Raw genomic sequence first — 23,128 nt, 5'->3', positions numbered from 1 at the left:
AGGATTTTTATATATTTCTACATAGAGAACGTTCCTAAAAAAAGTAAAAAATTTAACTAATTGCAATTTTGTACTAGGTTCAGCTATTAATAAAAAAAATATAAGAAATTAGAAGTTAATTTTTTGTTTTATTATCTTCTTTTCGGTCATGCATTAATATTTTTCAGGTTATGTTCATTACAATCGAGAGAGATAGAGTTTTCTTTCTCTCTCTATTGTAAGTTAGTGGGGGAACTCCTGTAATCTGACTTCCAGGAAAAAATGGCACATTCACCGACAGATTACAGGAGTTTGACTGTATTTTCTTTTTCTGACCCTGCTACATTGCGTAATGACACCAAATTTTCTGTGCGTCCGCCAAAAAAGCATCACGTAGTTTAAGTGGCTCGTTTTTCAGTAAAGGATGAATATTAATTGATATTTCTCAAATAGAATTTTTTTTAAAAAACTGCCTATAATAGGCCGAAAGAGAGACGGCGAAAGTTACACAGAAATTGTGAACTATCCTTGCCACCATCGTATGATGAGTGTGCAAGATCTATGTGCAAGATCTAGCGTAGAGAGTAAGTGACTAGAAACTCGAACTTAGTTTCTAGTACTTATTTCAGAAATGGATTTCTGCATGTATTGATTATTTCTAATTCGCACTCTTTCATGAGTAGGAATCAGAAATCTCTCTCTCGTGCTCAGTGCCGGGCCCTCAGCAGTCCAATTTTCCCAACTATAAAAGTTCGCCGAATTCGAAAAAATGGTAATTAATAAAATTATGGAAAAAAAATTTGAAATTCTTTGAATTTGGAACTTAGTCGGCTAAGATTACGAATACGACAAAAATTTTTATTACGAACATGTTGTTTTCTTGTATCAGTACTACATATTTTAAGATGAAAATTTACCTTTAACAAATTTGTATCAAGTCACAAACAGTTAGATTTCTATTATCACCAGACAGTGATGCCGAGCCTTCAGTTAAATGTTTGTCATTGCAGCTATCACTCAAAGAAAATCTGTCACATTTATTACACATTTTTGATACCTTAGACTTACAGACAGGTAAACTGTAACATCGAAAGCATTTAAAAAGACAGCGGTGCAGGGCCAACACCGTAGACTAACTTTTATTACAGGCTGAACAAAAAGAACGCGAACCTACAGTAGTACTGAGTTTCAATATTTGATCATAATGATGTGCTTGTTAGTAATATAAAATAAATAATGTTTTTATAATATAACCATAATTTTCTTTAATGACAGGGCGCCCACTCAAATATCATTGGAAAGCATGTATTTCATGAAGACCACAACCGCCAAGAGGTATTTTAACACCAGCACTACTTACATACTCTAAGGCGGCACTGCGTTGTAAACTCCAACGGTCATCACATATTGTCTTCCAGTGTTTTTGTAATATACCTATACAGATTTCACCACGTTCAGCATGGAAATGAGCAATAACAAGTGAACGGGGAAAACATAAATTATCATTATTAGTAATGCGTACAATTGGTCGTTTGAAAATAGCCTTGTAAGTGAGTTTCTTATTACCGCGACCTTCTACACCTCGTGCAGTTGAAAAGGTCAACACAATGTTATCGTCACCATTTAAACCACCAGCATCCTGCGCTAGAGCTACTCTGTAACGAGATGTGCAAGACTGTGTAATATATGTTTTAATGTCTGTTAGCACGCCTTCAAACCACTCTACATGGTTTTGATGACTAGGCGGCGGTGTTATTTTAATGACACATTCTTTACTGGTAATCTAAAACTTTTTAACTCTCTCTTTGTCAATAATAAAACCGCGTCCCGGGGGATAAACATTAATAATACAACTAATGATCATAAGCATAAAAATATTTACCAACAGGTGTTGATCAATTACTTCTGGTTGAGGATGAGAGCTGATGTTCAGTATCAGTATCATCGATTACTTTAAAGGAATATTCTATTGAACTACTGGACGATGACTGGTACTCCTGGTGTGAACCATCCAAAGGAATATCATCATCTGTTTCTTCTTCAGATCAAGTCTATAGGGAATACTTATATCACAGCTACACTGTGAATATGTGCAAAACCTTATCACTGTAATCGACGTGGAACCAGCGACCTTTTTCAAGATTCAAAGTGATATCGTCTGGTTTGAAAAGAGATGGTGATGATCCGCGCGTTTGGAGCCAGTCGTACGTAATATTTTCATGAGTGATACCAGTTGTCGATAATGACGGTTGTTAGTCGTTGTCGTTATTAATGACAACCGCGGATGTAGATGGTTGTGGTTCAAAACTCTTATTGCCATCGGTGTTAACATCAGCCGGTTTCGTTAACTCAACGATACTGGTTGATGTGGATGGCCCTAGATTTTCGATCTCATCTATGTTGCTAGTAATATTTCCTACATCTGCGGGCTTAGGTTTGTCGGCGCTATTATGTGTTTTATTTCCTTCACTATCATCATCAGAATCAGAAACCAGCAGATTATATTTACATCGTCTTTCTATGATAAAATAATAACTTTAAAAGTCAAACATACTATATTTTTACGGAAAATTAAAATAATTATAACGTACATACCATGATAATTCAAGAACAGTTAGACGCAGGCTGTATTTCTTTTATCACTGTTGACTTACGTGTTTACCACTTTACGCATTACAATAAAATCAGTCGTTAATATTCCACGAGCATGTGCTCTACCTATTGAACGACGTGACACAGTTAGTATTATTCGTATTACACACTTCCAAACGCGAATCGAAGTGAAAACGGGCCATTGCTAGGGCGCGTAAATATCAAATAAGTTCCAATAAAGTTCCCAAAAAAGCAAACTCGCTTGGCGGACACATGTTAGTGGGTTAAATACTTCCTCGCAATTAATTTCAGAGACATCCAAAGTGTCTTGATACTTTTCAACTGCTGACTATTCAGAAATACAGCTGATGATTAAATGGTCTTTATGCTTGTGACACGAGCGAATAATATCATTGTCTTTACAAATTCTTGGTCTGCTGAAATTATATATATCTCTACAAAAGATCAGTGTTTGCAAAAGGATAATTCAGGTTTTAAATATTTTAACAAAACGTGTTTTTCTTGAAAAACATCAAAACTGTTATCGTTGCAAAATCGAATCTTTCAAGATATTCAGATTACATATCAGCACGCTATAGGCTGGGCTCAAATCATTTCACAGAGGTTAGTTTCAACGCTGAAACGTCTAATTCGTTTATTCAAACACGCGTTGTTGTCCGTGAAATATCTAATTACTCTTATAACATGGACTCGCAAAGCTTTCTGACGAGTCAGCCGTTGGCCACTTCAGAGTTGCTTCAAATGGCCCCTGTGGCACGACAACCATCGAAGCCGGCACCTCGTGGTCGAATCTCTAATTTTTTATTTTTAACGGTTTATGGTTTAAACACGTCAGTTGATACAGACGGCTACAAACAACCAGGGTAACACTAGATTGCCATGTACGTTAATACAGATGGAGTCGACTGCTACTTCGACAGCTATGAATTGCTACCAATTATTCCAGAACACCTTAAACGACTAAGAGATAATTGCAGATACTTCCGGCACACCGTCAAGCATTTATAACAAAAAAATTCTCAAGTTTGCGGCCAATATTGGATCATGTTTTTGCATGCTATGTCTGCAAATTATCCACTTAGTAAGTTTCTATCCGGCATTAGTACAAATTATTCTGAAAACGATATAATTGTGATAAATATTATGGAGCCTTCATGAAAAAAAAAAATTTCAAATGTTAAGAAAATGTTTTCGTAGGTAAAAAATTAAGATTCCACCAAACATGTATATGTAGAAATGAGTACATGTTTTGATAAACATTACATATAAACAAGAATAGTATTCCTTTCTTATTATTAGTTTCTACATATTATATTTACGGTCATTATTCAAGGTGTCTTTTTAGTTATTGTATAAATAATTAGTTGTAATTTTTATTCGTAAAAATAACATGAAATATAATGAGCTGTATTTAATATTTTAAGAATATATGTAAAATAACGCGATAATAAAAAGAAACGTGATAAATAAATAAAAACAGTATTCTTATTATTTGATATAAGCACGTGTATATGTCTGTCTCGCTCATATGGTTTATCTCTTTTATTCTCGCATCTAAAAGAGTACTTGGTGATATACGTGTTAATTAAAAAAAAAATAAGATTGCGGGGAAGTGACATGGCGCAAGAAGCGAGCAGTTGCTCTTTTTATCATTTGCTCATTGATTTTTATGAAGTTTTATGGTATTCGTTCTTGCGAAATCTTATAGCACTGAATAAAAGAAAAAGTTTTCACTTTTACCAATAGATTCTTATGGCATCTTGTGATATCTTTCTGATAAATTTTTATAAAACATATTGAAAAATAAACAAATAATATTCATCTATGATTCCTTCTCATAGAACTGATACATTCTCATAAAATGTTCATGGGTTCCAAGAGTTTCTTGACAAACACTATTGGATTGTTTTACCAGAAATATTAATAATCTTCTAAATTAAGTATGTACGAGTGATATTTAAAATCTGTTCATTGGACACCACAGACCCAAATAGAAAATGAGTGATTCTTTCGTTTAAATGATCAAGTAAAATTAACTTATCAATGAATATTATATTATATGATGTATGGAGTAAATCATCCAAACAAATACCCTCAAAAAAGTCATGCATAACATCAGCATACACAAATTTAGTAAAATAATCATCTGGCAAATTTCTAAAGATACTTGGTTGTTTAACACCATATTGGAAATTATCAAAAATAACCCCCTCTTTTCGGGCTGTACAAAAACGTGCGCCAAACATAAATAACGACAATGATAAAATCACAAAAATTCCCTCAATCATTAAACGTAAATTATTCGAATCTAAGAATCAACAATATTTATAATGAATGATTTTTTCGTTTTTTTTTTTTAAATTTAGTATGTTTAATGACACAATAAACATAGAAATCGGAATTTATCGTGACTGTTATTTGTTCACTGGCTCAAAACTTTTTAAAATTTCATGGCTCTATAAAATCTAAGCAGTCACGCTAAGTTGTTGGTTGTTATGTTTATTGTGCTATCAAACGCACTAAATTTTTTTTTTTTTAAAAACCGAAGAAAATGATTTATTTTAAATATTGCTGATTGTTAGATTTAAATAATTGGCGTTTAATGATTTTAGGACTTTTTGTAGTTCCATCGTTGTCGTTATTTATGTTTGGTGCACATTTTTTCAATTTCATATATTACGAATGAAGCAACGATAATACTTTATAGTATGCTTAATCGAAAGACAACGATCGCTTTCCGAGCAAATTCTTAATTTCAGCCCATGTTTATGTTATAATAAGAAAAAAATTTTTTAATTTAAAGATTCGAACCTGCAAAAATCATCTTATAATTTGTATAGAGACACGGTAGTGCCTCGTCGTGACGTAAGGGCTAGATGCCGGCGATTTATGCTTGGCGCATGAGACACTACTGTATCTCTTGATATATATTAAAGTATGGTAAACTTATTCATTTATAATTATAAAACAATATAATTTATGATGTACAAAAATACGACGTTTATTTCTGATAACAAATTTTTAAAAAAATAACATTTTTTTTTAGACTTGACGGTAAATCATAGAACCCCACAGCACACAGAAGAGTTTGTAGTGCTCATTTTTGTGGTGGCAAAAAATCAAATCGTCCTTTATACTAATCATATAATTTAACAATATTTCCTGATATATATAAGAAACAACAAAAGTCATCAAGTTTTGATAGGACCAATAGATTACTAATCCGACAAAATAAAACTACTACGATAAATTTAGACATGTCAATTGACAGTTCAGACATCACTCCAAATATATTAATAGATATAGATGAGTCCACAAGTAGTTCAGCTTCAAAACCAGAATTCAAAGATATTGCTATCCAAACAGAAATGACGACTAAAGTAGAAACTGATGATGATACTCAATGCCCATTTTTTTGTTGAGAAAATGCTATAAGAAAAGAAGCTGCAACTCAAGTATGTATACTATTAAGAAAAACAGAAGTAGTTTATAAAGTAGTAGCAGCATAACAAAAAAAAACTGTATCAGGGCGTGTGGGTTCTGACAATCTACCAAGAATAGGATTTTTAGGTTACGAAGACTTGCAAAACGATAGAAGTCTGAAACAACTAGCTAGAATTGAATTGAGTTTTTTCGACAGTTTATTAAATTTCATTTAACCAAAAAACAAAATCAACCTGCTTTTTATAAAACTCTGGATCTACCAAATAGATTGCTATTGTTTTTAATGAAAATGAAGTTGGGCATTACCTTTGATGCAATTGGTCGTCTTTTCAAAATTTCAAACAGCACTGCATCCAATATTTTCCATGAGGTATTAACAACCCTTTATGGTAACACCAAAACTTGGATATCTTGGCCTTCTAGAGAAGCAATGAAGATAACAATGCATCCATCATTCAGAAATAATCCATGGTGCTACGCTATCATTGACTGCACAAAACTTTATTGTGAAACTCTACTGAGTGTTGAACAGCGAGTATGAATGCACAAATTGATCATGGTAATATTTGAATAAAAAGTTTTAAATTGTTATAAACAATAAAAATAGAGATGAATAAAAACACACTCATTCCGTTTATAACAATTCCATTTGTTACAAAGAATGGAAACTGGTTCTATTCAAGGTGTTTTTTAATTTTTTTCACTGGGAAGTTGGTCGTGTGGACCTTTTAAGTCATACCCAGACCACTGCAGAGCACTGATATTTTATTATAAAATCATGTAACATCATAACTTACATTAAACATTTTTTAAATAAGTTTAAAACATTTTCCTTTAATTTTTTTGCTTTGCACCTGTCGATTTATCCCTCTTCAATTGAACTATTTTTACATAAATTAATGTGATTTTCGAAATGAAATCTTTCTATCCTTGGTATCACTTCACTAAGAAACTTCATCACGCCGAATATTAAGGTGAACATGTTGCTGCATGGAGTACACAAAAAAGTAGCAACTTTTCACGCTTACTACATGCATTAAAAGCTGAATTTGAGTGTAGTATTGGTGGTTCTCTTTTAAGATAATCGCATTATCACCATTAAACATCAAATAATCAACAAAACTTTGTTTATTTTCGTTATCAACATGCAATGAATTGGCACTCGAAAATGGACATTTAATTTCGAGTAGTTCGAAATCTTCTCCATTAATGATTAAACTATTAGGACTGCATGCTAGGAATGGCTGGTTGTAACAAATTACTAGCCCTGTATTATATATTTCTTGCTGGATCAAACTCTTGAAAACCATCCTTACAATAGGTTCGAGGTTTAAACCATAGCGCATTTCTTTTGTTGATATGAACTTTAATACAAGTTCGCAGCCAATTCGTCGAAATTTTTACGCCGAGTTTTGATTCGATGTGCTTTCTCACTACAAGTGATCCTGCCTACTTGTTCTTTAATTGAAACAGAATATTTCGATTGATTTAAAGATGAAAAACATATGTCGACCCACTTTTTTTCATCTACCAGCACATTTTTATGATAAAAATCCGCGCAAATTACAGGACATTCATATTACGCAATTTATGTCAGCTGTTTTCATTTAACGTGGATTTTCAGGAATGGTAGACTGGGAAGAAATTTTGACGTTGCAGAAATAATATATGATTGAAGAGTTCAGTGTTCTACCGCTCTTTCTTGCTGCTTTTTTATCTGTTCTCTCGCTTTTTTTTCATTAATACATCGTTTCTCAGCCTTAAACATATTAATGATAGAACACGTCTTTTTCATATGAATCTCTGTAATGTTCTGCACTTCCTCGAAAGTATAAACTTGTTGATCTTGAATATTTCCTGTATCAGAAGGAAACAATAATTTAATTGTGCAGCCCTTGTTTCTCTAGTTATCATTCAGGTGGACGATTCCAAATCATTGGAGTAGCAGTTTTTGATAAGATATTCTCCTCATTTACAAAAATGCAGATTGCAGCAGCATGCTTGCAAAAAAGCATTCCTGCTTTCAGGTGCATTGTGCAGCACAAACGATCTGCCCATTTGCATGATCTATCTGCAAAGTAACCATAAATTATTAAAAACTCATTTACAGCGATTCAAGCCAACTGATAAGATAAATAAAAATTTATCAAATACTTACTGTAACAGTTGGTAAATAAATGTTCTCATTACTTTTCGTGCCTGTAACACCAGGAGTTTCTCTAAGCACGGATCTATCGTTTTAACGATCATTGCCGTGAACGATTTCACGTACATTACTCACATGGAAACTTTTCACTAGTTTGCTACCTTTCGCGATGCTCTTTTTACGAAAATTTCGCAAATCAACTGCTTGCAATCCGTTCGTAATAATAAGACTTATTATTCGTATTTTCCTTTTCAATTTTAAAGATATTACCCTCCAAATCAACGCGTCTGTTTTACCCGAGAATTTAATAAAACAACCACAAGGTAGCGCGCATGTCACGACTTGAGACATTTGCTAAGCGTATTTTCGAGTCAAATTTTTATTTCTTACATTATGTCAATATTTATTTTCAGCGATGAGGAATATATTCCCGATGTTGATTTTTTGATTACACAATTGAAGAGAAAAAGAAAACTTCAAATTCAAGTAGAATTCGTCCTTTTGGTTTGTTAACATGAGATCAATGCAAGATTAACGTTAGAAGTCAGATACTGCTGCAGAAAGGAAGCAGACGAATATAAGTCTGTCAACAATTCTGACGTCAGATCTTGGCTACTAGGGATTATAATGTACTATGTAAACATAGTAGATTATTTTAATTTTAAAAATGAATGCTAACTATGATGAATATGTCTATGATTATAATCGTTGGTGAGATATTTTCTTCAATTTTAATCAAAATCATTAACAAAAATGAAATTGTTATAATTATAAAAAAATCATCGCATCAATACTGTAATAAGTGGAGTACCAATAAAATATTATTAAGCGATTTATTATACCATATGGAAGTCATTAATAGTTTAAGAGGTCAGATTACATAATAGAAGTGTATTAAGTTTGAGTCTTTATGGAATATTCATTAACGATCTGAAATAATTTCATCAATTGAAAAAAAGGTATTTTCGTTACACCCCGATCGAAAGTAATAGTTCTGTCCTATTTTCAAGTAGCAAAATGACGTATTCTATCCCGCATAAAAAAAAAAATGATTGTCCGTAGGCAAGCGCAGACCACACATGCTGTCTTTTTGCACGGGGCAGAAAATGTTACTTTCAAAACTTACAAATAGAAATAGACTTTTAGTTTTTAATAAGTAAAATTTTTAAAGAGTATAACTGAGTTCCAATTTACTATGATTTCGTTAAAATACTGAAGCTTATCGTTAATTCTTAGTACTTTACATAACAAGTTCATAGATTAATAAATCGACAAATTAATCGTGTTGTATCAAAGTCGAATTAACATTCTTCCTCTTTTTATCAAAACTTTTTTAGAAAGAATGAGAGTTTCTTTAGAGAGTAAGGACCTTCGTTTGAAAAACTTAAAGGCTGGTTTGTTTAGCCTTGTGAAGGATTAATATTTGTCTCTTTGGACACGTCTTCTCTTTTCGCATAGAAAACGTAGTATCTAAGAACAGGGAATTTCTAATCATAAAATCTACACTAGATGCGGTATGTTCGTGTTTCTTTACTTCGGTTGTTTCTGTGAATGAAATTTGTGTTCCAAACGAAAATTCACTGCCAGGAGTGATACTGCGAGGTGTGTTCGAAAAAAGAAGAATATGGCGGAAAAATACTTCGACACAGAAGTGAGTACCATTGAGAGATTTTATATTTATTCATTTACACTTGGTCAGTGAAGAGGTAAAATCTTGATCGAGTTCAATGAATCAAAAAATACTAATTGGTTATAAAAGGATTAAGTACTTGAAAGTGGGCTGTGGAAATAGATAGTTTCATGAAAACCGTCATGAATTATATACATATAAGACTGTGCCAAATAACATGACTATTTTTTTCGGTCTCATACGACAATTACGTTGTTGGACAAAAAAATGAGTTTGTAGGGAATTCAATTCTCTACAAAGATAACCTTTTATCAAATTGAAAAAATCAACTCCATCTTTTATGGAACTAGAGAAAGTTAATTTTTTTATGAAATTTACATTTATATTTGCTGTCAAAAATTTATTGAACAACTTTTCCAAAAGAATAACTTATTAATTTAATTTTTTAATGATATTTTTAGATCTAAAAAAGTCGTTTTTATGATTTCCATTGATCTCTATATCATATTGTAAAAGAGAAAAGCAATTATACTTGAAAGAACAATCAAGATTATGAAACAATTCTTTTTCTTTTTTTTTTATTTATTCATGAGTTTTATTGATTTGAAAATTTCTAATTACTATTTACACTCGTAAATTCGTTCTTTAGCCAACATGTTTTCATATATGCACTACGACATGCTATGACACACATTTTTTCTTCTTTATAAAGGGAATAATGAATAACGGTAATAAGTCCTTTATTTTTGTTATTCCATACAAATTATTCTATTAAAGGAAATCTTTCAGATACATGAATTTTTTCTTAAAAAAAAACCAGAAATTGTTTATAAGTGTAATTTTCTCAAGTTATTATACATACACTAAAATAAATACACTAAAAATGAAAAAACAACTTGTAAAATATCGTCTTGTAATAATATGTTTTGATAGGATTCTGTTTTTCACTATAGCTTACTTGTAGATTCTTTTATAAGAAGGAAGATGATTTATCAAAATAGTATTACACAGAAAATATTTTCAGTATTTTTAGTGGTAATATTTTTCAATACGATTTGATAGTTTTTTCCAAGTTTCTGTAAGGGAATGAATAAATTGGAAAAGGAAATGTGACTTAACAAATATTTTTTTATCATGGTATTCCCCACTAGAATTTCGGTTTTTAATTAATACAATGCTTTGAACAAAAAAAAAAGGGAATTTACTACTAGATGCAAAAGAAGTTAAACCTATTGAATAATGCAGAATCTTATTGAGGTTTAATACATAATAATAGAATTTTCTACAGCTAATTCAGGCGGCGCTCGCATCACAGGTGCAGTATACTCAGTGTATTTCCCACCTTTGCCTATTGGCGTGATGTTATGCCAGAGCAACTCAATGACTAAAGAGATCAAGACGTTTGAACTAACGGCTGAAAGGTTGCAGCCCTAGCTTACTCTCAAACCCAAAAGAGCCGGGTGTCTGCAGTATAATTCCGTCTGGTCAGACCTCAAGTGGGTTGAAGCCCTGGGATCCTCAGCCAGACATTCTCTGACCAATCGAAAAATAATAATAATAATGTAAAATAAAAGGATAATGATAAGCAATATTTAAAAGAAAAAACATTAAAATGACAGATTCAAATACAGAATCAAAGATATAACGTCTAAAGTCAGCTAGTCTCAGTTCCAAACTGGAGATAAACAAATTATTCCCTCGTAGCTTTAAACAATCTTATCATCAAGCAATCGTTGTCAACTAACAAACTGTCGTTAGTCAATCAATTCATAGATGAAGACATTCATATATTTTACAATACGTACATACATACGTACACACGAGCATCCTGTTAAAATCTATCCTACTAGACTCTAAAGACCTCGAAACGTGGACATATGTTCAAGTTTCCAATTTGAAAAATTGTACTCATTACAAAAATTCCTTACTGAAAAAATAAAAACTCAAAAAGTATTAACACCGGAGCACAAAAGAATTTAATACGAATCAAAAAATCGTTTTTCGATCACGGATTCGGACGTTTGGAAAACTTCATTTCAGAGTGTCCACAGAAACGTGCAAATATTAATTTTCCGTTGCGTGGGCAACTGACCGTACCTATTCCATCAAGTATACCGAATGTCAAGAAACTCAGAAGCAAGTTTTCTGATCAGATTCGACAGTAAACTCAGACAGCGATATTATCCGCTCTTTGCAGACACTACGAAATGCACTTAAGGACGACCAGTTGGGAAAACTTCGGCCCAATTGGCTGGAATTGATAACAGTGGATTTGTAATCTGTATAAAAACATGTACAATCACTGTAGATAATATCAAACACATTTTCTGAGTAGTTTCAAACGATTTTCTTGAAAAAAACGACCGTATTGCAGAACATTTATGTCTTCAAAAAGAAGATGCGATTATTTTCGCAAAAGAACGGTCAATAATTTTTAATAGAAAAAAAAAATTGATAATACTAAAAATAGAAAAAAAAAAGACAAGTAACTAGTCCACAGCTAGGAATATATCATTGTGGAAAAGAACAAATTTTCATTACATTGATTATAAAAAGGTTGAAGATGAGATATATAAATAATGGATCCTCTGCGGGATGTATACAGCTTACCAGAAGATCCTTTATCACTATCTTACCTTTGTAATTATTTACTAAAAACTACAGATGAGAGACATAGTATATGTAAAACAACATCGTTATTCACCTGGACAGATAAAAAAAATTCTAAAATGAGTCAAAGATATGCGAGAGCAAGGATTAATTGAATATATATGAGCTTATTTGAGAAAAAATTTTTTCATTGAAAGTACTCGAATAAATCGGTTTAATCCCGTTTTTGATTTTTTATAACTAATTCAATTGTTATAAACAATTTATATTAACCAAAAGTAGCCTATAACCTTTCCTACAATGCCCTCTACATGTTTGCAAAATTTTGTCGCAAATTTTATACACAAACCATTTGGATATTACATGAGAACTGCAGGTTGATCAGAATTTAATTAAGTATCTGAGTGTTATGAATTTCTGTTATAAGTGTCTCGATAATTGAAGTTTATATAATTTCAGATAGCACACAATGCAATGTTCTCAATTGATGAGTATTTGTGGGCACTCCAGAAGTTTTTTTCAGTGTGTGAGTAATTGCACAGTGTCCACCAACACTAACTTCAATGTTTGATGCACGTGGTCCTTACGATCAACCGGCATAGAATGACTTCGAGTAATGTTTAGAGGTTTGAGAGTTGCAAATAGAACTAACACTTTTTTACAATCGTTCTCCTGAGTTTCAATACCGTGAGTTTCTAACGTAATCTGATGAAAGTTGATTATTCTACCAAATTAACTGAGAGTGTTAAATGACACGACCGGTTCATGTACGTGATTATTGGGAGTGGCATTATTGCACTAGAATTTTGGCTTCATGACGTTTAAGTGGCGATGGTTGTCAGGTAGCCCGGAAAATGCTGCCTTTTACGATGACGGCTCCGATTTTTGATAAATTTATGAGTTTTCAACAACTATCCTAAGGATGTAAGTAATTTACTCAAATTCCTCATAACTTGAGTAACTCAGAAAATGCAACCATGATTGATTTCGGGTAGAACACCAAATTTTTCAAGTTCTACTCTACAACTGACTCGAAGACCCGAAGCAAAATCATCAATATTCTTCATGAGAGCTCAAAAATATAGAACAATTGGTGAAAAATAAGTAGAACAACCCTAGTGAGCTATTATTAGCCTCCAATATTCAATAGCATATTACTTATAATTGACAATGAGACATTAATAAAAATATAACATCACAATTTATTGTTATATCACTTATATGTTGCAATAGATTAACTTGATGTCTTTGGCAATGAGAGACTAATATACTCATTCACAAATAAAGCATCTTTTCTACTAATTGATTGTTGAATAATTGTTAAGTAATCATCCTGAATTTTAGACAAAAATGCACAAGTAAATCCACCATGCTTCCCCCGTCCGAAGAACGGAAATTGAGTACTTCGCCTCTTTGGGCATAACTCTGGGAAATTATAACTCTACTCTCTTAGCGATGGCATTTCCCGCACCTAGAACAGGCACAGGGATACACGTAACAAGCCCGAGGCCTTACAACATACCACTACGAGTCCGACCTCAATTGGCCAGTTGTACCTAGGCCTACATGTCATATTTTGATTTTGCAGCCCCAGGCACAGGGCTTGGAATTTGGCCTCCCGTAGTACCAACTTTATCCGCTTTGATCGGCGGTGGGTAACGCGTCTCGCGCTCAGCGTGTTCGATGTACCCATATCCAGACTACCATATAGGGCGGTACGAAAATGGGGCACGACGGACTATGGTCTATAATCTGCCCCCGTTATTACGCGACATATCTTAAGGACAGAAACATCTATGCAACCCCGGGGGCCCTAATGCACAAGTAAATGTCATAAAAATTCTTTGCTGAAAATTTATTACTCCATAACTTAAGGGATAGAAATTTTCAACGAAAATGGGGAAAAGAGCCCTAGGCTGATCAAGGCAAGGTAATGTAAAATCAGAAATTAAACCTTATATTTGATGTGAAAGAAAAACGGCGGCTTTCGGACTGCGAATGCGTAGCATAGACAAAAATTCAGCTATTTTTAGAACTTAAAAGTTAGATGTTTTAGTAAAAAATGAGAAAACAACAAAAGCATGTAGCCCGAAAAGTTTTTATTATTATTTCTAATTCCGTAGTTGTTAACAGGAATTATTGTTATTATTAATGCAAAAATAAAATTATACGTATTTTTCGTACCTAATTGAACCATGTAGTTTCTATTGGATGCTCAGTTTGAATTAAAATACAATGTTGGGGAAATATCTGATTCGAGCTTCTAATGAATTTTTCGTCATATACTATTTACAAACAGTAATTACAAACTGTTTAAACGTAGCTTATTCTGTTTACCGTTTATATGGGGACCAACATTTCAAAATTATTCAACATTTAATTCATTTTTAATATTCTAGGTATGATATATGAATAATAAAAGTATACCTGGAAAGAGAGCTGTCCCTTGTTTGGCAAACCAGGGCAACGTGTAAGGTGCAAAAGTAAATCCTGAATTTTTAGAAGCAGCAACGACTGCAGTCGCTTGATGATGTTGATGCCACATGTAGTCCATTACGAAATTGCGTGGCAACGATAGAGGTATATCTGAGAATGATGATACACGCGTCAAATTGACTGGAGTAGTTGATGCGGTAATGGGCTGTGTATTGCTATCTAGAGTAACTGCACTAGGTGAAACCGAATTCATTTGTTTAATTGTTTCCATTGAATTACGTGGACCACTATGACTGAGTAATCGTTTTCGCGTTCCACCATTAAACATAGCTTTAACGTCCTCCCAAGCATGAACAATGTTGTCCGGAGGATTTCCTAAAAGTTTCATGTGACGTCTCCAAGAATTAAAATTTGCTGCATCAGGTTGAACGAATTTATTATTAGAGCTTGATTGATGCGAGTGGAATATAAATTTGTTCGGTGAGAAAAAAAGTCCACAACAGGAGCACTTGATGCATTTTGCACGAGAGCTATTATATCGTGATGGTAGAAAAGCCCCTCTACAACCATACGCACATTCGTGATAGACGGAAAATGCAAAATCTTCAGGTAACCTGGAACAAAATCAAAAAGATTCCATCATAGTCATGCTAATAATTTACAAACGAAATGTATCTTTGATACAGCAAAATGATTATATCATAGTAGTTCAGTCAATGTTTAAAATTTCCAGCTCTGCATCAGATTTTTTCTTTAAGATGGTTTCGTACATCTCATGCAATCGAATATGACTTTCTAACTATTGAAACACAGACAGTTTAAATGGGAAATAAATCAAATGATGACCGTTTACCTACATGATCGTAACATGAAAAAATGATATAAAATTCGTAAATCGCATACATCATTAATACAGTCCATATGCTTTAAAAATGAAATCTGATCAACGTTAAACGATTTTCTTTATAAAGTTTTTTTTAGTGACGGTAGACATTAGTATAAATTTGTGACCACATGGCAAAATATGTTTTCTTGTTTATAAAATGATAGCTTTTTTTGTATAAAATATTTTGAAAAAAACGCATCGGAGATCAAAACATGATGCGTATAATTTTTTGAAATTTTCAAGAGAAAAACAATGAGACTAATCTCAACTCTCTACGACTAATCGTTTTCATTACTTTTTAAAATTAAAAAAAAAACATTTAAATTTGATAGAATTTGCCATAATGACTGTTTGTAATTGCTTAAAAAATAGTGGTACTGTTGACATAAAAATTAAATATCCCGTGAACGATTAGTCGTAGAGTAATGAGACTAGTCTCATTGTTTTTCTCTTGAAAATCTCAAAAAATTATCCGCATCATGTTTTGATCTCCGATGCGTTTTTTTCAAGATATTTTATACAAAAAAATCTATTATTTTTATAAATTTATGCTAATGTCTGCCATCACTACAAATAACCTTATGAATGAAATCGTTTAATGTTCAACGGACTTTCAATTAGGCTGTTTTTTTAATCATATTGACTGAATTATCATCACACTTGGGAGAATGAAACTCACAGGATGTTAAATTAAAGAAATATTATCTTGACTATTATGCAATAAGCGATTCGTCGAAAATATCAGGGATCCTAGGTCTCTGACCTACCTGGATAGCCATTTCTCATAGAGTTTTTGTAGCGTTTATGTTCACTTTTTTCTGTTGTACATACATTTTTTTTTATTATAGCTAAAAATTTGATATAATGTACAAGCTTGACGTTATGAACGAAAAGAATGATATCAGGCGTGTCGTATTTGATACATTGGGAAATAAAAAGCGGGAGATTTCCGAAAATGTTTTTTCTTTTTTTCCAATGATTGACTTACTCTTGTCGACCAAATAGGACTGCACGTGTCTCTCGTCTGCTATTAAGGTGGCGTTATGCCAGTAAATGAAGGCTAGGGTTGCTTATCTTGGCCAAACCAATACAACGTTGAACAGCGTCTCATTTAAATTTGTACAAAGACCATCTAGAGAGTCTATAATAAATCTTTCTGTCTTAGAAAACAATCCAGCTGATTTGAGGTACTAAAGAGTCTTTGGAACTTTGTTTCTACTAGGAAAAGTCACCAACTATATAACGTGCACAGAAACAGAAGCCACCTAAGAGCTACCTAAAGACCTTCAGAAAATATTGTAGAATAGTTATAACAGGGTTTATCATTGTGAACCAGCAGATGATAAATAATTTCATATAACAAATTATGCATAAACTTGAATTATTTTACATAATTATTCAATATATATTTTAAGAGAAGTTCAAGATGAATAGTAATGAAATTTAAGAATTGAGGTTAACAATTATTACCTTATTATTTTTTAAGCTTTTCTAAGATTTTTTTGAAATAGAAAAAATTTCAAAAATTAGTTAAGGAAAACATCTTATAGGAATTTTATTGCTTTTGGAAAACCCATGTGGCAAAAAAATAATAAAACTAAAAAAAAGAGTGTGCTATAAGAACAGCATTAGACTTTCCCCACAAAGTACTTCTAACTATGTCCTATTCGATTAAATGAATACGTTAGGCTTGATGCATTAGTCTGTTGTTGAAAAATGAAAATTGAGATTAAATCGTCGTGGAACATCTCTTGAAATTGGGAATCTTATTTGTCTTGAACATTGTATTGATAATATTTCGAGTAACTGGGTACAAAAAATCATCTGTTGGTGACGTTTCAACAGTAATTATAATTTTTCAATTTTTTTAATTGATAGTTAATGACAATTTATTAGATATGGATGCATTATTGGGTTGATGGTAAAAAGTACGACCTTTTTTAAAATTTCTCCATTTTGTTTCTATATCTTACCGTTTCCGAGGCATAAGCATTTGTTTATAAAAAAGTAATTAATTATATGGGAGTGAGAAAAGACGGATGTTATTTTCATTTATTTATCATACCATCAAACAATTAATCTTTTAATTTTATTGTTTTATTATTTCGATCATAGTATTATATTTATTTTTTATTTATGGATTGATATTCACTATGATATTGTACTATTATTTATGATGGTCAGTATTATGACATCTTGATATCGTATTCATTTTATGACTGACACCTCAAAAATCTGCATATTATATTTACCAACTTTATTTTTTCCTGTACTATAGCCATTTCACACTGGTACCGACTTTATGAAAAAAAGTCGCATACTTAAAAGAAATAAGTCTGTATTTTTCTAAATTTTGTACAAAGGACCGTAGCCAATTATTCATTATTTGGAGAGACAATAGCATGCCTAATTTATTCCAGAAGTAAATCAATGAGGTTTTCCAAAGTTTTTATAGACAGCATTTTGGAACAGGCACGAGCTTATACGTAACTAGCCCGAACCCTGAACATACGACGACAAATCCAACCTCAACTGGCCAATTGCACGTAGTCCTACCTGTCATATTTTGACTTTACAGTTTTGATATCAGAACTGCTATATAAAGAAGTGCGAAATGGGGCGTGACAAACTTTATTCTACCCCCGCGTTAACGTGATACGTCCTGAAAAACAAAAACATCAATGTAAATACGAAGCTCACGATGATAATAATAGAACAATTTCAAGAGTGCATAACAACAACAGATTTATATTTTTAGTAGAGACATATTTCTTCGTTGACTATTTTTGAAAAAAAACTCTATCACTAGAAATCGTAATGTGTAATTCAGTGATCGTCAGTTGTCATTTTATTATTGTTTTTTATCATCTTTATGGTTTACAAAAAATTAGAAACCAGTTTACAGACCATCTTTTAATGGCAGACAGACAGCCAGAAGTACTAATAATGATCATTCAAGTTTCAGCAGCATTCGAATCACTCTCTGACCTCAGTTTGAGGCAGTTTTCCAATAATTATAGACAAACATTTAAATTTTATTTATACTGATTACAAAGAGTCTGAAAGTTCAGCCTGAAAAATATCAGTATCCTAAGAAAATCCGATTATATGAGTTTACTGATGTAAGCAATCAGAGTTCAAACTTTCTAAACTTTTCATGGTTGCTCAATTCTGATCGACTGAATTCTATACAATAATATCTTTTCTCTGACGTCTGCAGTCCAAGAAATATTTCTTTCCTACCCATTTATCTGTACCAATTTGGCTCATTTTATGAAATATATATTTTTCTACAAGCCAAGACGCTAGCAACTATTAGGTTTCTGTGTGTTGCAAAGTCAAACAACGTTGTGCTGTTTCTGTAGTAGAAAAATAAATAAGTTTCTTAATAAGTGTATGTTAAGACCACATCAATAATGCAATACGCAATTTGTATGCACCGATGTGAAAAGTTTCACAGAACAAAAACGTTAAGACTAACTGAACATATATGTATAGAAAGAAGTACCTATCTAAAAGAATTATATTGATTCTAGTTATCTTTTTATCACTCTTTGGGTTGTTTACACAGCTACGAATGAATGACTGATTTTTTTCGGGTCAACCCCAATAGTGAATCGTTGTACAATACTCAAGATAGTTGCACTCACACACTCAAGATTTTTTCAGAGGAATGAGTCTTGAGCGATGAGTGTGATCGTCAGGTCGTCAAGCAAACAAATCGTCTTGTTGTGGACAAATAATCATAAAAAGACGATTTGGGGTCCAGTGATCTACAATGTCAACCTTGCACTCTTTTCGATGACCCGAAATATTCATTTCCATTCTTACTGATTGGAAAATCTGTACGTGATGATATATTTGGTTATCAATATTTATGTTTATAACATTATTGAGTCGGTATTCAATGAACATTAACGATTATTTTTAATTCAATGAGTCTTATAGTTCTTTTCGTATTTCGTCTATCTTAGTGCGCAATAACTTCGAATAATCGTAATACTTTAGTCTAGCAGAGGTAATTTTCATCCTTATCAAGAATCCAGTCTGCAACAAGTCGTAATAACATAATTTTATTTTTAAATGACTTAAATTACTGAGAGCTTGAATAAATTCCACAAGTTTTCTTCATTTATTGTTCGATGGTTGAATACTTAGGTTTCTCTGTACAAACATATTATCGTTAATTGCACACCATGTTACGAATCGAGTTATGTTCTACTACAAGGCAAACGTGTGGTATGATATGGCTATTTTTCATTACCGAGGTGAGTATACTTTTTTTTTGTCAGAGCGTTCCCAAAAGTTTAAGTTTTTTTACCGTTTCATAGCTAGAAAAGTGATTATCTCTCTTTCGCAGAAAAAGACAGCCTGATTTTTCTGACTCCCACAGATGAGATTGGTCTATTGCGGACCTCATAACCGAGACGGAATTTGCACTTTTAGAAAAGGAGAGGGTGGGATAAAAATTATATTCATCATGTTTGAGTTATATCGAGATTTTCTGACAATCGGTATTTACAAAAATAAAATAGACACATACCTTGGTGGCGTGTTATCACTCAGAAATGATTTACAAAGTCTTTCAGCTTCACGTCTTGTAATCATTCCGCAACGTCTCGAAGATGGAGGCATGGCTCCAGCTCTTCTAAGAATTTCGAGTTGTACCGGTGTGCATTGTACGCATGTGATTCCAAGAGCAACTCGTCTATTGTGAATTTCATTGTAGCTGAATTGCTTGAGTAATGTATTACTTATCTGAGCTAAACAGAGTCTTTCTTGACCTTCTATCACCAATGATACGATTTGGATCCCATAAAGTGACACTGTACCAACCTGTAACTCCTAATAGTTCAGAATGAGTTTATTATTCAATAAATATTTTATGCTGATTTGGTTTTTAAAATAGTTTTTAATGTATTCATTCACGCAGTTACAAAGAGTAGTTGAAAAAAAAGAATTTTTTTCTTGGCATCGATGAATAAAGTTATTTTCCAGTATTTTTTTGGTTTTTTTAACGTACAAGGTCCCTTCGAAAAACATTGATTAGAAATATGTAAAAATTGAAAATCACTTTTATAGGGTGTCAAGTTTGGGGGTGATTTTCACCTGTTCAAAACTTTTTTCTGCAGAAAAAAAAATACGTAGTTCATCATTTTCGATGTGGATTATTATATAGAAGCTTTATCTAAATCGACGGTAACCGCCTCGCAAGGTTTCATTGTAAGTACAGAATATAATATTTTCCATAGTATTTTTATTAAAAACTTTGATATCTTATTTTTTATTCTTTCATTTATAGGTTTTATTTATTTTTTATCGGGCTAAAAATAAATATGCATTCTCGGACTCGCCATGAGTCTAAAGTAGAAACGTCATATAAAGTAGCTGATATTTCAAACGATGACGAGAATAAAAGCGATACCGAATCAGTTTTTGAAGAGCATCATAAGAAGGCTGATGTAGACAAAAGCGAAGAAGAGCTGGGAGAAGCTGTTGAAAGTAAATCATCGAGCATTGAGTCCGAGCAAAGATCAAGTACATCAGGCAGAAGAAAAAGCGGTAACCAAGCTACCCTGAGATAACCAATGTGTTATTTGTATGGAAAGCTATACCAAGTTTATGTATATTTTTTCTTTATGTATATTTGATAAGTAGCAAAAAAGCAATGATTCGTGATAAGACTTTAACTATCTACTTTACAAACGTTATTATGCTCACAAATAGAAGCTATCTTAAATTTCAAGGATTTATATGGAACCCGAGATTAAAGAGACTTAATAGCTGAGAACAAATTAGAACAATATAAACTTTGTGAATATTATCCGAGTTCATTAGATCTAAGAACATTTTATAAGTGTTTGAGATGCGATAATTCAATGTGTAAAGAACATACCGCTAATATGCATAAAGAATGTTGCATTCAATTATCTTCTTAATATTTTATACCATTGATACGTCCTAAATGTAAGTTGTTTGAAGAAATTTAAATGTTTGTGTCAATAAAACATTGATTACTTTATGTGATTCACTAAACGTTACCATTTCAAAACTAGCAAACGTTTCATAACTGAATGAATATGTTTTCTTTAAAATAGTCTGGATGAGGCTAACACTGGGTATGCTCGGAAACGGATAAGATCAGAATGGGTTTTTCAGCGCTTATTCGGACAAAGATCACGACAACTTTAATTGCAGGAGTATTTTTTTTCATAGGCCGTCGGTTTTTTTGGTAGAGAAGGCAAAATTGAAGACGTCAGTTCATCAGCTATAACGCATGCTGTTAACAAGTTGTCAGCCGATTTCCGTCCATTTAAACAATTGGATACGCCTGAACAACCTGATGACGCTAATATTCACAGGACATGGCTTATTTCGTGCACAATATGCCACCAAAATAGACGCAACCTGCCCTAATTGTAATAGAGGAGACGACGACACAGTGGAGCACTTCCTGCTGCACTATCCCGCATATAAAGACAAACGTAGGGATCTCATATCGGTCATACGTTCGGAAACGAACGTTGACCTCAGCCTAACATGGCCTAAAATAGCGTCAAAATTCGTCCAAACAAAGGACACATGTAAGGCACTCGAACAATTTGTCAAGGCGTGTGTGGAAGAGAAATTGTTCGAGAAAATCAGAAGAATCGGCGAGGGGGTAAAAGAAAAGAGAAAAACACAAAATCCTCCGTCCCGTAGAAGTAGTAGGTCCATTACCAGCGCCGTAAAACATAGCTCGTGAACTTTATTGATCCACACTTGGGTGTTGTCGGAGCACCTAGGCACAGGTTGCAGGCCTGCAACCTTCGCAGAACACCTGTAACCTGTGGATCACACGGATAAGAATTTTATTTTTGATTTTACCTTATTTAACAATTTTTAATAATAAAAACTTTTACATATTCCAGGAAACACCCAACACTAAACATTTTCTCTCAGCTGTCGACAATATAATGGTGCTCCCCTCACACCATAAACAACTGATGCCGCCGACCAAAGCGGATAAAACTGGTACTACGAGAAACCGAAATCCAAAGGCGTGAGAATTTTACGTCCCAAGTAACGCCGTCACTAGAAGTAGAGCCATTCCCAGAGTTATGCCCTATAAGGCGAGGTACTCAAACAAAATGTCCCTCTTCGGACGGGGAATTCAATAGTTGATTCAAAATTTATAATTATAGATAAGGTTATAATTAAGCTTTTAGCCCTACTCCTAATCAAGAAGCAATGGAAAAACGATAGATTACCAAAAGCTTCACTCAGCGATTGCCTGTCTAGTTGAAAAGACGTCACTTGGCATTTCTTGTTGTGCTGAAAAGACATCACCGTTTTGTAAGTCTTACAATTAATTATACAAAAGCAAACGTCTGTGAAGTTTGAG

The 23,128-nt window shown here is 32.8% G+C and overlaps 1 protein-coding gene across 1 annotated transcript in view; it reads right to left on the bottom strand.

Annotated features, from left to right (window-relative positions):
• The window catches only part of fuss (fussel), an 80,363-nt gene extending 59,463 nt beyond the window's left edge, over positions 1-20,900 (bottom strand). The window contains exons 1-3 of the mRNA XM_035082763.1: positions 20,889-20,900; positions 20,288-20,589; positions 14,850-15,472 (exon numbers count right to left, since the gene is read on the bottom strand). Coding sequence (XP_034938654.1) covers positions 14,850-15,472; positions 20,288-20,589; positions 20,889-20,900 — 937 coding nt within the window. The remainder of the gene's footprint in view (positions 1-14,849; positions 15,473-20,287; positions 20,590-20,888) is intronic.
• Positions 20,901-23,128: the final 2,228 nt, after the last annotated feature.

This window comes from Chelonus insularis, unplaced genomic scaffold, assembly GCF_013357705.1.
Source record: "Chelonus insularis isolate UGA/USDA-ARS -01 unplaced genomic scaffold, ASM1335770v1 contig_10_pilon, whole genome shotgun sequence".
Classification (NCBI taxonomy): domain Eukaryota; kingdom Metazoa; phylum Arthropoda; class Insecta; order Hymenoptera; family Braconidae; genus Chelonus; species Chelonus insularis.
This window is presented reverse-complemented; position numbering and strand designations above follow the sequence as displayed.